The 16,344-nt window shown below is 38.0% G+C and overlaps 1 protein-coding gene across 5 annotated transcripts in view; it reads right to left on the bottom strand.

Annotated features, from left to right (window-relative positions):
- Window positions 1-9,795: 9,795 nt before the first annotated feature.
- Window positions 9,796-16,344, bottom strand: part of NEK1 (NIMA related kinase 1) — a 147,637-nt gene continuing 141,088 nt past the window's right edge. For all 5 annotated transcript variants that reach the window (XM_059697657.1, XM_059697656.1, XM_059697660.1 and 2 more), the window contains one exon: window positions 9,796-11,021. In XM_059697657.1, coding sequence (XP_059553640.1) covers window positions 11,008-11,021 — 14 coding nt within the window. In that variant the 3' untranslated portion in view covers window positions 9,796-11,007. The remainder of the gene's footprint in view (window positions 11,022-16,344) is intronic.

Here is a 16,344-nt window from a genome sequence, read left to right as displayed (position 1 = left end):
GGAACGCTGGCTGAGTGGAAGTCCTACAACTAGGAGGAAAGAGAAACGCATACGGACACTCAGAGGAGGCGCAGTGCTGAAGTCAAATTCTGAGGTGCGGAGTGTGCGGAGCGGGCTGGCGGCGGAGGGCGCGCTTGTTGTTTTCAATCGGGAGGGAGTCGCAGACTCTGAGCACCAGATCCGGGCGAGTCTTTAGGGACCCAGACTCAAACGGGAGAAGCGGGACTGTCTGGCTTCAGTCAGAGCGAGGGCAGCTTTCTCTCCGAGCTTTGCAGCGGGTGCTGGGACTCAGAGAGGCAGAGCCCCTGGGGACAGGACTGAGAGCCGCCATAACTGCTCTCTCCGGCCCACCCTGTTGATCCTGTGCGACCCGCCCCGCCCAAGCCCTGCACAGAGGCATTTGCTGGATAGCCTCAGGCAAAGGCTAGATTAGCACCTCCCTAGAGGACAGAAGTTCTCTCACTGCTGACACAGCTGATTCTCATAGCCACTTGGCCTGGAGGTCAAACCCTCCCTGGAATTAGCTACAACAATCAAGATTTATCTATAAGACTGCGAACAAAGACCACTAGGGGGTGCACCAAGGAAGCATAACAAAATGCGGAGACAAAGAAACAGGACAAAATTGTCAATGGAAGAAATAGAGTTCAGAACCACACTTTTAAGGTCTCTCAAGAACTGTTTAGAAGCTGCCAATAAACTTAATGAGATCTACACGAAAACTAATAAGACCCTCGATCTTATATTGGGGAACCAACTAGAAATTAAGCACACACGGACTGAAATAACGAATATTATACAGACGCCCGACAGCAGACCAGAGGAGCGCAAGAATCAAGTAATGATTTGAAATGCGAGGAAGCAAAAAACATCCAACCGGAAAAGCAAAATGAAAAAAGAATCCAAAAATGCGAGGATAGTGTAAGGAGCCTCTGGGACAGCTTCAAGCGTACCAACATCAGAATTATAGGGGTGCCAGAAGATGAGAGAGAGCAAGATATTGAAAACCTATTTGAAGAAATAATGACAGAAAACTTCCCCCACCTGGTGAAAGAAATGGACTTACAGGTCCAAGAAGCGCGGAGAACCCCAAACAAAAGGAATCCAAAGAGGACCACACCAAGACACATCATCATTAAAATGCCAAGAGCAAAAGATAAAGAGAGAATCTTAAAAACAGCAAGAGAAAGAAACTCAGTTACCTACAAGGGAATACCCATACAACTGTCAGCTGATTTCTCAACAGAAACTTTGCAGGCCAGAAGGGAGTGGCAAGAAATATTCAAAGTGATGAATACCAAGAACCTACAACCAAGATTACTTTATCCAGCAAAGCTATCATTCAGAATTGAAGGTCAGATAAAGAGCTTCACAGATAAGGAAAAGCTAAAGGAGTTCATCACCACCAAACCAGGATTATATGAAATGCTGAAAGGTATCCTTTAAGAAGAGGAAGAGGAAGAAAAAGGTAAAGATACAAATTATGAACAACAAATATGCATCTATCAACAAGTGAATCTAAGAATCAAGTGAATAAATAATCTGATGAACAGAATGAACTGGTGATTATAATAGAATCAGGGACATAGAAAGGGAATGGACTGACTATTCTTGGGGGGGAAAGGGGTGTGGGAGATGTGGGAAGAGACTGGACAAAAATCGTGCAACTATGGATGAGGACAGTGGGTGGGGATTGAGGGCGGAGGGTGGGGCGGGAACTGGGAGGAGGGGAGTTATGGGGGGGGGGGGGAAAGGAACAAATGTAATAATCTGAACAATAAAGATTTAATTAAAAAAAAAAAAAGATACAAACCATGAACAACAAATACACATCTATCAACAAGTAAATCTAAAAATCAAGTGAATAAATAATCTGATGAACAGAATAAACTGATGATTATAATAGAATTAGGGGCACCAGTGATTTTTTTAAAGTATTTTTAAATTTATTTTAGAGAGAATAGAATGGGGGGGGGGAGAGAAAGAGAGAAAGAGAGTGAGTTATCAGTTTATTATTTCACCTATTTACTAGTATGCATTCATTAGTTGATTCTTGTATGTGCCCTGACTGGGGATTGAACCTTGGTGTACCAGGACAAGCTACCCGGCCAGGGCAGCATCATTGATTTTTGAAGCTCCCCAGGTGATTCCACTAGGCAGCCGAGACTGAGAATGACTCTTTATATATCTCAGTCACCATTCAGCTCAAAAATTCAACGAGTCTAAATAAAATACTTAATAGTATTCTAAAGAATAAGCCACTATGGACGCTGTTCTTGTCATGGGCCCATAAAATTCCAACCCGGGGACCACAGTATTCTCCATAATCTGGGGGTGCCAGAGAGCTATTAGGGTAAAATTCTTGCACATGATTGTGCTTCACATAGCCCTCAAACCTGCTTGAACCACTGTCATCTCCGACAAAGATTTCAAGAAGAATCTATCGTAAGATCTGGGAGCAATAATGCTGACGCTAGCAATGTGGCCTTGGGAAGTTAATCTCATCTTATCGGCCTTCTCCCCCATCGGTAATAGGAGAGTGTTTGACCTGGCTACATGTCTCCATGGTTCATCCCAGTTTCCACCCTGAATGATTCCGGTGCACTGTTTTACTCACATTAGGGAATTAAATGTCTGCGCAATAATACTTTTCTAGAGGAAGACATAAAAATGTGTCTAGTAATTCAGTATTTTAAAAGGAAGTCAGAACCCCATGCTATTCAATCTGGAGAGATTTTAAAGAAGAAATTGTATTTTGTACACTTAGAAATTTGAAGTAAGTAGACACCTTGGAGATTGATATCATAAATATGTATCATTTATGTAACTTAACCACAGCTTTTGAACCCTTATGATGCTGGAAGTCCTGCTTATTAAAATTCTGTATGGAAAACATAGGCAAGACTATATAATTAAATCATCTACAAGAATAATGAATTCATAAATCTCAACAAAACAACATTCTATTAAGAGCAAACTGCAGCTCAGAATTATGTTTCTGTTGATAAATTATACCCATAGTTATTACTCAAATTTTAACCAGAAAATGAAGTTTCAAAATCTGTTTTTATGTGTGTACATTTTAATAAGGACACTAAGATTCTATATTGATCCAAATTTCTGCAGCTTACTTGGTAGTTTTTCTGTAGAGTATTTAGAATGACTAGTACCCACCTCCTTTCAGCTAAATGAAAATGTTTATATATTTCAATTAAGATGAAAGTTTCATTCTCTCTTTTCTACATATTTCACATAGGATGTGTTATTAATATATACTTAAATAGGTTGGGACAAGGTTGTGCTGAAACTATAGTAGGAGTGAAACTGCTGTAGTGACCCATAAAACTGGGTTATACTTCATTAGGAAGAAAATGTGTTAGAAATGTGTTTTATTATTTAATACCCATTTTTAAGAATATGTATAGGCTAAAAAAAGTGTGTGTGTGTGTGTGCCCAGTCAGTGTACTCAGTGGTTGAGCATCAACCTATGAATCAGGAGGTCACAGTTCGATTCCCAGTCAGGGCACATGCCTGGGTTGCAGGCTCAATCCCCAGTGTAGGGAGTGTATGAGGCAGTCAATCAATGATTCTCTCATCATTGATGTTTCTATCTTTCTCTCCCTCCTTCTTCCTCTCTGAAATCAATTCACACACATACACACACACACACACACACACACACACACATTTTTGTAGTTGCTGTTAATCCTCACCCAAGGATATTTACCCATTGATTTTTAGGGAGAGTGAAGAAAGAGAGAACAAGACAGAGAGAGAAACACCAATGTGAGAGAAACACATCGATTGGTTGCCTCCTGTATGAACCCCAACCAGGGCCCAGGCCAGGGAGGAGCCTGCAACTGAGGTACATGCCCTTGACCAAAATCAAACCCAGGACCCTTTGGCAATCGAAACCGGCCACTAGGGAAATAAAACGATGTATTTTTTAAAAAGTGTGTGTATGGCTACTAGGTAGGCAAAGGAGTGGACTGGAGTTGACAGTTGTCGTCATTGTGCTGTCCAGAATCTGAACATTCTTATTTGGGGCAAATTCTCCATTGGGTAAATATGGAAGGACACAGAACCCTCCTTTCACTATAAAGATTTAAAAGATCAGATCAGAAAGAAGATTTTTTTAAAAAAATCAGTACTTGTTTTCCTATTTTTCCTTACAACTAGAGACTGATCATGTGACTGACCCAGAACTGTGAACCAGGAGCAGTGATTTGAAAGGAGAAGAAAAAGAGAGGCTGTGAAGAATCCATTCTGTGGGCAGTAGTGGCAGCAACACCGGTTTCCAAGAGCAGCAGGGGCAGATGGGAAGACAGGTACCCACAGTTCACAGTGGCAGCATCTTGCCCCCACTGGCCCTTTGGTGTGATGCAGACTGTGGTTCTGGCTGCATGGATGCACTCTGTTCCTGACGATTTCTCAGGCATGGTTCTCTGACACTCATGGGGATTTCCTGACCTACCCCATAGGCTTTAAATACATTCCTTTTCTACTTGCAATAAAACACCCACAATAGCAAGACTTTGGGTGGAAAATAGCTCAGAGAACAGGGAAATCCTGCATTACCAGGTTTTGTTAAAGTAAACAGATAAGGTGCTTTGGTCTTTTTTGTTGTTGTGTTTTAAACTCCCTTTTCCAACTGATGTTTGCTGCCATGGAAGATGACAGAATAGACACACACACACACACACACACACACACACACACACACACACACACTGTCCCAAAAGATAAATTCCAATGGGTTAAATCTGAAAAAAAAAAATCAACTGAACTATCAGAAAAAAAGTATGTATACATTAGTTAAATGTAGGTAAAAATACATTGCAAAGGGAAAAGATAAAGATATTAAATAGAATTAGGAGTAAAGAGAATGTAAGAATATATACCATGAATTTCTTTATACTTACTAAACATTAAGAAGAAAATTTGATTCTAAGCTTCCTACCAGCCAACAGAGAGAAATGTGACCAATTACACAATTCATAGTTCAAGAAAAACACAACCTAATTGCTTGTGAGGAATGTATCTACTTCTAATATTAATATGGGACATATATCACCCCAGGGGCCTTTAACTAATAGGGTATAGTGTAATAAAATGGGCACAGATCTACCATTAAGGGTGGCGGAGTACTTTCAGTGCTGTAAGTAGTTAACATTTGGAATGCCTGAGTTAGGGAGTATCTTTCACTCCGTTCTATGTTGTTCGTGAGACTGCAACCATGTCGCATATGCATCAGGACTATGGAAGATAAAACCTGGAAGAAGGAAAAAGAAAACTTACATATATTGGGGGCTCACAGTGGGCCAGACACATTTTATATGTTATCTCAATCTCAACAAGGCATTCTGTATGTTATTTCACTTAACCTCAATACTTCAAGGCGGGCCTATTTTATAACTTGAGCTAGGTTACCAGACTAGAAATCACCCCTTTCTGGAGCAAATTTCATCCGTCTAAGTGACTTCCTCAGGGTACTTAACTGTTTTATATAAAAGTCTGTGAACTGAAGAAGCAGGCCTCTTACTTATATTAACTGCCTCAAGAGTGTTAAGAAAACTCCAATTCAATAAATTTGTGAAGCTCCAAGCTGGAAACCACAGTGAGCTAAATCTAGTTCCTTTCCAAACTATGGAACTCACAACTCAGTAAGTTATTCCTTCTGACGTTTTGATTAGGTCAGTACGTATTTCAAATAAATGTGAAATTTCCATTAAAAGTTCTGTGCCTGCAATTCAAGTCTCTATTCTGTGCTTTATTCCTTAATTTAAAGACTATGTTGTATTTTGTAATGGCCTTTGGCTAAAGTCATGAATTAGTTGACTCTATTTAGATTTTAAATGTTCAAAGCTAAAAGTTCTAATTGGAAAATCATTCTCAGAAAAAGGAATGGAGAAGGAAATAAGACCTAAAATACTTAGGCTGTAATTCAAGGGAACCCCTTCAAAAATAATTTTCCCTCTTCTATGATCCTTCCCCCTTCTAGTCTGCAATACGGTGTAATATTCAGAGTTGCTTCTTTGAGCGATTTTAATCTAAAAAGATGGAAAGATGGACCATAATCAATTTACATAGATTTAAGTGACAAATTTCAAGCGGACTAGGTATTGCCTTGGAATAGCATGGTCTTCACAAGTAGGACACTTGAGACCTCTTGAGGGTGGGGGTGGGGGCTCAAGCACCTCTGAAGGTGCTGACCATTCAGAGAACAAAATTAGAGACATGTGAGCAGAGGAGCCTAGATGACAGACTCCAGTTTAGTGAGAAGCAGCAGTAACTGGTACTATATATGGATGAATGGCAGACACATTGTAGGAAATGGGAGTTGAAGAGGGAGAAGCTAAAATCTGAGAAATAGACATTTTCCATGTCTGATCTGGAGAAAAAGCCAGAAGTATTCATTCTATGCAAGAGAGTTTTTTTCTGCTCTCCTGAACATCTATAGGTCACCTTTAATCAATGCATTCCATTATAACTGTTCTAAGAACCATTTTTGTTATGTCAAGAAAAAAAATCAACTTTTTTTCAAGTTGTTGTGATTCCATCAGACGGCACCACTTGAAGCTTGGATACAATAATGGTGACCAGTTAATGCAGCTAATTAGCTGATGACCCCTTCTAGAGTGACGTCAGGGAAGGGCATGACCAACCCTGGATACTGCATTTGGCAGTGCAAGGAGCCGTGACTGCCAAAGGGTGCGATTTGTTGAAGCGTGAAACCAAACCAGGGCAAGATAAAAGGAGCTGAGTCCTTATAAAAATAGTATTGTTTTTCATTAATGAGCTCTTTTTAATCAAGAGCTTTTAATCAAGAATGCTTTTCTTAACTAAAGGTTTAAGTTTCCATTTTCAGGTAAGAACCTTTCTGTGCCAAATGTAAAAGTTATCTGCTAAGGCTCAGTAACTTTTATTGGTGTGCTAGCAGGAGTTTATCATTTTAATTGCTTTTGTCTAGTTAATACAAAACACATACTTTATACTGAAAATAAAAGTTATTTTCTAGAATTTCCATAGGCTGTAAAGGGTTTCTATATTCGCCCATTCCACAAACATTTATTGACTACCTACTGAAGCTAGGCATGGAGCAGACATTAGAATGCAAAGATGAATAAGGCACAATCATTGCTCAGAGACCCTCACAGAGCCTTTAGGGAAGGAATATTAAATCAGTCATTTTTATGCAATGTAATAAGTACAAGATTAGCATTGTGTTGGGCTAGTAGGAGGGCATGGAGAATGTCAAAGAAGACTGAAGTGGCCATCACCTGGTGGCAACTGAACTCCTGACTGTGCCATATAAATGAAAACAAATACCCAAACCAGCATGTGCCAATTTAATCATTTTTACCTTAGGGGCCAATTATGCCACTATTTTTACATTATCCTTTTAAATGACTCACTTTATAAAAATTAAATCCAGTCTTTGATGTGCTAATTAATTTTCCCAACAATATTTGTCGTAGACAATGTCCTCCTTGGGTCCCTTTAAACCAGTGGTTCTCAACCTTCCTAATGCCGCGACCCTTTAATACAGTTGCTCCTATTGTGGTGACCCCCAACCATAAAATTATTTTCGTTGCTACTTCATAACTGTAATTTTGCTACTGTTATGAATTGTAATGTAAATATCTGATATGCAGGATGTATTTTCATTGTTACAAATTGAACATAATTAAAGCATAGTGATTAATCACAAAAACAATATGTAATTATATATGTGTTTTCTGATGGTCTTAGGTGACCCCTGTGAAAGGGCCATTCGACCCCCAAAGGGGTCGCAACCCACAGGTTGAGAACCGCTGCTTTAAACTTTTGTGCTCTCTAGACTTCAGTGTGCTTCTGCTTCCAACACTCAACACCTGTGACTTTTCTTTGACTAACTGCTCTCGGGCTACTGGAGCCACTTTGTCCACACTTGCAGAGCCTGGTCTTTGCATCCTTGTAGGGAGTAGCTATAAGCCTTGGACTGACCTGTGGCAGGGCCACAAACAAGTCCCAGCTTGGAGGGCAGAGCCCTTCTAGCATAATTAAATTTGATCTTATAGTCCTCCCTAGCTCCTTCCTAGGTAGCTAATGGGTTGTGGGAGGCTCAGCAAGTGCTGCCAAAACAAGGTGAAACTCACAAGAACATTGTAAACATGTTGACCACTTCCCTTGTTTTGCTTTGTGTGCTCTGACTATAAAATAAAGCTTCAGCTTGCAGGCTGGGTCTCTCTGTGTCCTCATCCAGGCACTAGAGATCCACCCAGCTCCAGCTGTATTCACTTGTCTGTCTTCTTTAATCCTTCACCACCCCTCCTCAGGTTCACCCTTGTCCATGCTGGATGCGGTTCACATCCTGAACATGGTTTTTAACCAATGCCTGAGGCTATGGGATTATGAAAACCCTGCTCCCTTACCTTGGGTCTGGACAAGTCCTCAAACTTCTCCCTGGGAGATCAGCTGAAGCTACCCTTTGTAAAACCTGGCCTTAAACTACACCCTCCCTCTCCTATCCCCACCTTCATCTATACCAGCCTCCCCTGGGGGCATTCCCTTATGAAATCACCAGCACACAAATCCTTGTGTGGGGATCTGCTTCTAAGAAACTTGGTTTAAGACAATAAGACCCCTCTCTTCCCCAGATAAAGGAAAAATGTTCATCCTTGTACTCACAACATACCTTGTCTACCTACTTCAGTGACACACAACTAGCTCAGAAACACTAATCTCACACTTATATGTTAAATTCCACTAAACAGAAAACTCTTAGAGTTACAGGGCAGGTATTTCATATTCTTCTCCAAGAAGGGACTATTTAATGAGACTGATTCTCCTGCTAGCAAAACTTTACTTTTAAGCTTTCTGATTTTTTAAAAAAGATGTTTCATTAATTTTTTAGAGAGAGAAAGAGGGAGATAAAAACATCAATGATGAGAGAATCATTGATTAGCTGCCTCCTGCATGCTCCCCACTGGGGATGGAGCCCCAAAACTCAGGCATGTGCCCTGACCAGGAATCAACCAGTGACCTCTTTTTTTATTGATTTCAGAGAGGAAGGGAGGGGGTGAGACAGAAACATAAATGATGAGAGAGAATCATCGATTAGCTGCCTCCTCCATGCCCCACACTGGGGACTGAGCCTGCAACTGGGCATGTGCTCTGACTGGGTATTGAACTGTTACCTCCTGGTTCATAGGTCAACATTCAACCACTGGGCCACACGGGCCGGGCAGTCAGGTATATTTTTTGCAAACATCTCCCAATTTATGGCTAGCTTTTTTCTTTTTATTAACAATGTCCTTTTAAAAGTAAAATTTTATAAATTTTATGAAGTCAGATCTTTTTCCTTTATACTTTGCAATTTTAAGGTCTGTTTAGAGAACTTTTGCCAAACCAACTGACCAATAATACCCTCTTCGCCACTGGTACACAGATGACCGTTTCCATAAGAATACTCCAGAGCCACTTACCACCAAGATGACTGGAGATGACACAAACCCTGTTTGTCATCCCTAGTCTTATATATATGACACTTTTGAAATATGGCTAACCAACCTTTTCTATTGTGTTATAACCTTTACTTGCTTTTTTAATAGTTATAATAGGTTAAAGACTTTTAAAAAAATCATTCTCATCTTTCAGGATTATACAGAATTAAAGTACAGAATTCAAATATTCATCTACTAAAAAAAAAAAGATAAAAATCATCAGGTAAAAGAAATGAAAGTGTTCTCAGCTCTGTGTAAAACCACTCTATTGAAAACAGTGCTAATAAATATATGACAACCAACAGTGCACTTCAGGTAGATAATAAAAATTTAATTGTAATATCACAAAATAAACAAATTTATAAAAGTCAAGTATTTAGTTTTGGATGCTAGAAATAATATACATAATAAATTCAGCATGGTACTGATAGTGCTGCAAGATTAGATTTTATTGTTCAAATTATAGATTATGCCAATCAGGCTGCTTTGTACTCAAGTTTCAAAAAATCTACTTTTATTACGAAAAGCATCAGGACTTTATACATTGCTACTGAAACCTGGCATACTGCAATTGAAGCTGTGTGACTACAATCTTAATGATCCTCTCATAATGGAAATAAAAGAGGCAAACATTTCCCCCCTATGGAATAACAGTTACCAAAACTGTCAGTGTCAAAAACGATTCCTTCCTCCTTTTTAATTTCACAAAAGCACATGCATGAGAGAACATTAAAAACAAAAAGGGCAACTTTATGCTCTATGCTAGGTTGATGTTAAAATCCACAGACTAATTTTTAGATATAATATTTCTGGTTCTGGTCTTTTAAAAAAAGAAACAGAAGTAATCAACATTTTTAACATCAGGAAATATAATTTTGTTATTCTTTCATAATCAAAATTTTCAACTATTTCTAAGACTGTTTCTATAGCCTGTTTTTACTCAGCTAGTTCAGGAGACACACGGTTGAAAAAGGGCTGAGCATATAAACTTTAAGGCTAAAAAATTCCATCTTCAAAATGTAAAGATTTAAATAGAGCCCTTGACAAGGTTATTTAATACCTAATTGCTGGTCATGAAAACAAGTAGACAGAAAAAAAGGGCCATATTTAAATGCTCAAATGAAAAACCACAGGCAGGTCTTTCACAGCATAAGTAATTCTTTCAACCTAAGGACATTTGCTGAAAGTAAAAGTTACCTTACTTCATGATACATCTTCTTCAAAACCATTAAGCCCAATTCTGGATCAATGTCTCTTATGCTTTGGTTGGAAGATTTAATGAAATATATAGTCTGTAGGGGGCAACAATAGAACTCAACAAACAAAATATAATAGATAAAATACTAGAATCTTAACTGAAAAATGTCATGTTTGTCCAACTTTTTCATGCAATCAGCATGCCCATCTTAAATCTGACATATCATTTATAAAAGATTGCTACAGTCCCCACTGAAATTTGTTATTCTGATGAGCCAAATTCAAATGCTTTCATACAGGTGAGGATTAAAGAATGTTCTGAGGATTATTCATCATTGTCTGTAAAGAGAAAAAAAAGAAAATAATTTATTTCCCTGCAAATCAACTGTATGTATCTACTTGTAAAAAATTTATATTTTTCATGCTAAAGGAAGAGCTTTAATGTAGTTTTTATTATCATATCACATACTCAGTGTAAAATATTCAGACAATACAATGAACAATAAAGTGGGAAGCAAAAAATCATCCAAAAGCCAAAGATAACCAATGTTAATTTTATATAAATCTTCCCAGATCTTTCCCTGTGCATATACAAATATCTTTTTTAAAATTACAATAAAATGCATTTTGAGACATGAGTTTTCCCCTTTAAAACACATAATGGACAAAAAGATGAATAAATAAGTAATAAAACAAGATCATAAAATGCTAATAGCAGAATCTAGGTGGTGCATATATGGGTGATAACTTGGAAAGTTCTTTCAACATTTCTATATAATGACAATTTTACAATAAAATGTTGAAAAATAAGTCATAGATATATTCCCTGTCAATTTCAATGGCTGCATTTTGTTTTATTTTATGGATATGGTACAATTCAGCATTTCTATTTATGGACACTGGTTATTTCCAAATTTTTGTTATTCTAAAAAAACACTGCTGAATGAATTAGAGCACTTAATTTAATCTAAGATAACAATCGCCATCTTCCACACGCTAGCAAAGGTGATTGTTCATTAAATTCCAAGTGTCATCTCTAATCACTGCACTGCTTAGGACCCTTCACTAGCTCCCCACTGCCTCAGGACAGAACCCTCATATGGCTTGCAAAGCCCTTCATCATCTGGCCTTTTCAATATGTCTAGCCTTATCCACTTTCATTGCCCACCTTCCCTAAGCATCCCCATAATTCACGCTTGAGTAAAGTGAATTGCTTATAGTTCCCCTAATGCAATATTTCACATCACTCTATGTGTAAGTACACATATTGATTTGGGGGTTAATTCACATTAATATTTCAAAATCCAACTCTGATGTCCTCTCCCCTAGGAAGAGGAACCTTGATTTCTTCCAATATAGCCAGATCATTACCTTGTGCAACATACATGCTACAATTATCACTCTTACAATTTAACTACTTTTTATAATTACACAATGTCTCAAATAGTCAGGAAAGTACAGAGAATAAAGTAATGATTAGGTACACACCTACCTAATCCTTAGGAATAATAAAAGTTAACTTGTAGCTATATTGGTTTGGATTATTTGTTAAGAAAAATCATATTACAGGTACAAAGTACTCTTCTCCAATCTTAGTGACTTCTCTTCTTCCCCAGGGGCAGTATCCTGAGTCTGACGTGAGTCCTTCCCTCCCATGATTTTTTACTTTTATTAGATATAAGAATACTTAAATAAAATTGCTTTTAAACATTACAAAAATGGTATCATGTACTAACTACTTACTCAGCTGATCATATTGGTGGGGCTTATCCATATTGATAGATAAAAACTTAGTCCATTTGTTTTAACTGCTCTAGAGAATTTCACTACATAAACACAATACAATATCCAAAGTGAATGTGGGAAGAAGGTATGCATTTCCTTTTTAAGAGACTACAAGGTTGGACATATGCCAGGAACTTGCATCATGCCATATTATGAGAAAGAGCCACATGAGATCCAACTACTGTAAAAATTACTGAGGATATTTTTCAGTCTGATATAGTACCACTAGAGGCCTGGTGCACGAATTCGTGCATGGGTGGGGTTTCTCTGGGTGGCCTGCAGGGATCAGGCCAAAACCTACAGTCCAATGCCACCTGCAGCTCCTACCTGCCGCTCCCGCTCATCCAGGCCCCACTCTGTCTGCCACAGGCTTGTGCCCAATCAGTCCCGATCAGGAGAGGCTCGCGCTGCTGCAGCAGCGCTCACCAGCCATGAGCCCTGCATCTAGCACCCTCCCCAGGGGAGTGGACTGTGGGATTGGGCTGAAACCGGCTCTCCAACATCCACTGAGGGGTCCTGGATTCCAAGAGGGTGCAGGCCAGGCTGAGGGACCCCACCAGTGCACAATTGGGCTGCGGAGGGACCGCGGGAGGGCTCCAGGATGTGTCTGGCCCATCTCACTCAGTCCCGATTAGCCAGACTCCAGCAGCAAGCTAACCTACCAGTCAGAGAATCTGCCCCCTGGTGGTCAGTGCACGTCATAGTGACTGGTCTACCAGGTGACTTCTGCCCTCTGGTGGTCAGTGCATGTAATAGCAAGCAGTTGAGCAGCCTTAGCATATCATTAGCATATTATGCTTTGATTGGTTGTTCAGTTGTTCTGCCGTTCGGTCTATTTGCATATTACCCTTTTATTATATAGGATTTTATAAAATGGGGTTCAAGATCTCAATAAAATCATGAATTCACAAGTTCCAGATAATGCTTTAATTATATATATCCAATTGTCTAATAATAAAAATAATCTTTTAACATTTTGGAGGAAAGCATTTGCTTTACACTAGTAAATCACAACTGACTGGCATTTTTAAGGACTAAAACTTAGGTTTTTCACTGACATCCATGGACTTATACTCTTGGAATCTGAAAACAATTTTTTACCCTTTAAAGGAATCGACATATTATTCGACCTTGAGGAACACTATATCACAGTCCTCTCTTTTTTAAGAATCGTGGGAAATTGTTTCCTTTCTTTCAATACCAAAAATAGCTGACCTTTGCGTAACTGACATGTTTTGTCTCATGCACACTGTGACTCATGTACTTAATTAGGTTTCCTGCTTTGCTAGAAAGATCAGCACCAAATCTGTGACTTATTTTCACAAAATGTAGAAATCATTTGAACATAAACTTTGTATTCTTACTTCGGTCTTGGCTTAATATTATATTGTTTGCACTCATTTGCCTGATATGTTGAATTTCCCAAACACTTGTTCATAATTTTATCTTGTATTGTATGTATTTTTAAATGCAATCTTTAATGTTTTCAAAACAAGATAAAATCTCATAAAAATTTATATTGTTAAATTTAAGCATCAACATTTTAAATCCTCAATTTCAGTCTACAAATCATACTTATAAAGTAACAGAATTTTTTGACCAATATTCTAGAAATATATTCTTGTTCAAAATCATCAGAATCAGTTTATAAATTAATTTTGAAAAATTAGGTTCCTTACTTCATGATAGGACTTAAAACAAAAAGACCACATTTTATTATTTTGTTGTTGTTGTTGTTGTTGTTAATCCTCACTCGAGGATATTTTTCCATTGATTTTTAGAGAGAGTGGAAGAGAGGGGGAGATACAGAGAAACATCAATATGAGAGACAATTAACTGTTGTCTCCCACGTGCGCCTGCAACCAAGGTACGTGCCCTTGACCAGAATAGAACCTGCAACCCCAAAGTTCTGGGGCTGATGCTCTAACCACCAAGCAAACTGGCTAGGGCAAGACCACATATTATTGACCTTGATAACCCACTTCATTCACTAAACTTGATTTTAAAGTAACGTTGAGCTTTTTCCAAAGAATTAAATGTTCCCAGAAAAAGGGCTTATACCAAAAAGGATAATCAAAAGAATCTGGTATATAAGCTGTCACAGGGAAATTCCAGGAGAGAACTTTCAAGGTATTTTGTGTAATGGAACATCTTCATTAGACTAAGTCTATATCTCTACATTAAGTTCTTATATTTTCCACCAAATACTGTTGTAGTTCTTTAACATTTTTTATAGAGAAGTGCTCCCTTAAGTTTCTATTGATAGATTTCATAGCAACCACCATTAATATAAAACATTTTATTTTTATTTGCTATAATCCTAAGAGGGCTAAAAGAAATCATAATGAAGAGTAAGTGCAGCACTAATTACTGGCTTATGAAGGAAGACTGGTATATATTCAGTGCATTACTTGTTGCTAACAACCCTAACTTTTTCTTGAGTTATTCTGTTAAAAAGAATAGTACCGAAAAAAAGTGATTTTTTTTTTATCCTCACCTGAGGACATGCTGAAAGAAAGAGAGGAAGAGAAAGAGAGAGAGAGAAACATTGATGTGAGAGAGAAACATCAATTGGTTGCCTTCTGCACATGCCCCAACAGGGGATCAAACCTGAAAGCCAGGTATGTGTCCTGACCAGGAATCTAACTAACTACCTTTTGGTGCACAAGATAACATTCAACCAACTGAGCCACTCGGCTGGGCAAAATACAGTGATTTTTGAAGCTATAAGATAACAGTACTGACACTGTACCTGAAGATTTTCTAATTTTGATTTATCAATAACTATTAGAGTTTTTACAAGACTTACTTCTATTAAAACAATCCAAAGAAACATTTTTTGTTGAGCTTTAGAAAACATATCATAAAACTTTAGGAAAAAACAGTCAATGTAAATAAGTCTACATAATTATAAAGCTGCCCCCCAAATTAAAAAAATATTTAATTTCATTTTAGTAAACAATTTTTCATGAGTCAAACTATCAAATATTTTTATAAGAAGCCTTGCTCTGAAATACTTGAACTGAATATTAACAGCTCTATTCCTATGAACAGGAAATCCAGGTATTCATCACCTCATGCCCAAACACACCTACAGTTTCAAAACAGATTACTTCCAATGTTGGCACTCTCCAAACCATCCAGAATACGGCTGCCAGATTGAACTTTATAAAACACCTCATTCACTATGTCAGTTTTTTTTAGGTCAAAAATCTTCACTAATTTTCTCTGCATATTTTACACACTTCACAGTGTCATAGCACAAAGACTAAATTTCAATAAGAAGCTTCTAATATGGTCAATTTCATCCTAATATACATTAATCAGTTCATTCTATTTTCCTTACAAATTGTTCCCTCTATATTTCTTTCCATTTTTCACAAACCAACCTCCCCTTCTCTAATTCCTACTGTACTAAAAAGTATCTTAGGAAGAGCAATCAATTATATGTGTGTATATATATTCTATAATAATAAAAGTGTAATATGCTAATTAGGCCGGACAGCCAAACGACCTTCCGGACGTCCTTCCGGACAACCTTCCGGAAGCACACAATAACTACTTTGAAAACCAATCTAAGTACATTAGATTGGAGATAATCTTTCTATTTTTATAGCAAAGGAAAGTGAAACTTAAGATAAAATAAATCACTCAATGTCACATCATCAGCCTCCCAAAGAGTCAGGACTGTGACACTGGTCTTTTGGTTCCATGGTAAGTGCTCTTGACTATATTTAAAGAGAAACCATTTTTTTAAATATGTTTTTTATTGATTTTTTACAGAGAGGAAGGGAGAGGGATAGAAAGTTAGAAACATCGATGAGAGAGAAACATCGATCAGCTGCCTCCCGCACACTCCCCACTGAGGATGTGCCCG

This window comes from Myotis daubentonii, chromosome 5 (genome assembly GCF_963259705.1).
Source record: "Myotis daubentonii chromosome 5, mMyoDau2.1, whole genome shotgun sequence".
Classification (NCBI taxonomy): domain Eukaryota; kingdom Metazoa; phylum Chordata; class Mammalia; order Chiroptera; family Vespertilionidae; genus Myotis; species Myotis daubentonii.
The sequence above is the reverse complement of the archived record's forward strand: the minus strand, read 5'-3'. Positions and strand labels throughout refer to the sequence as shown.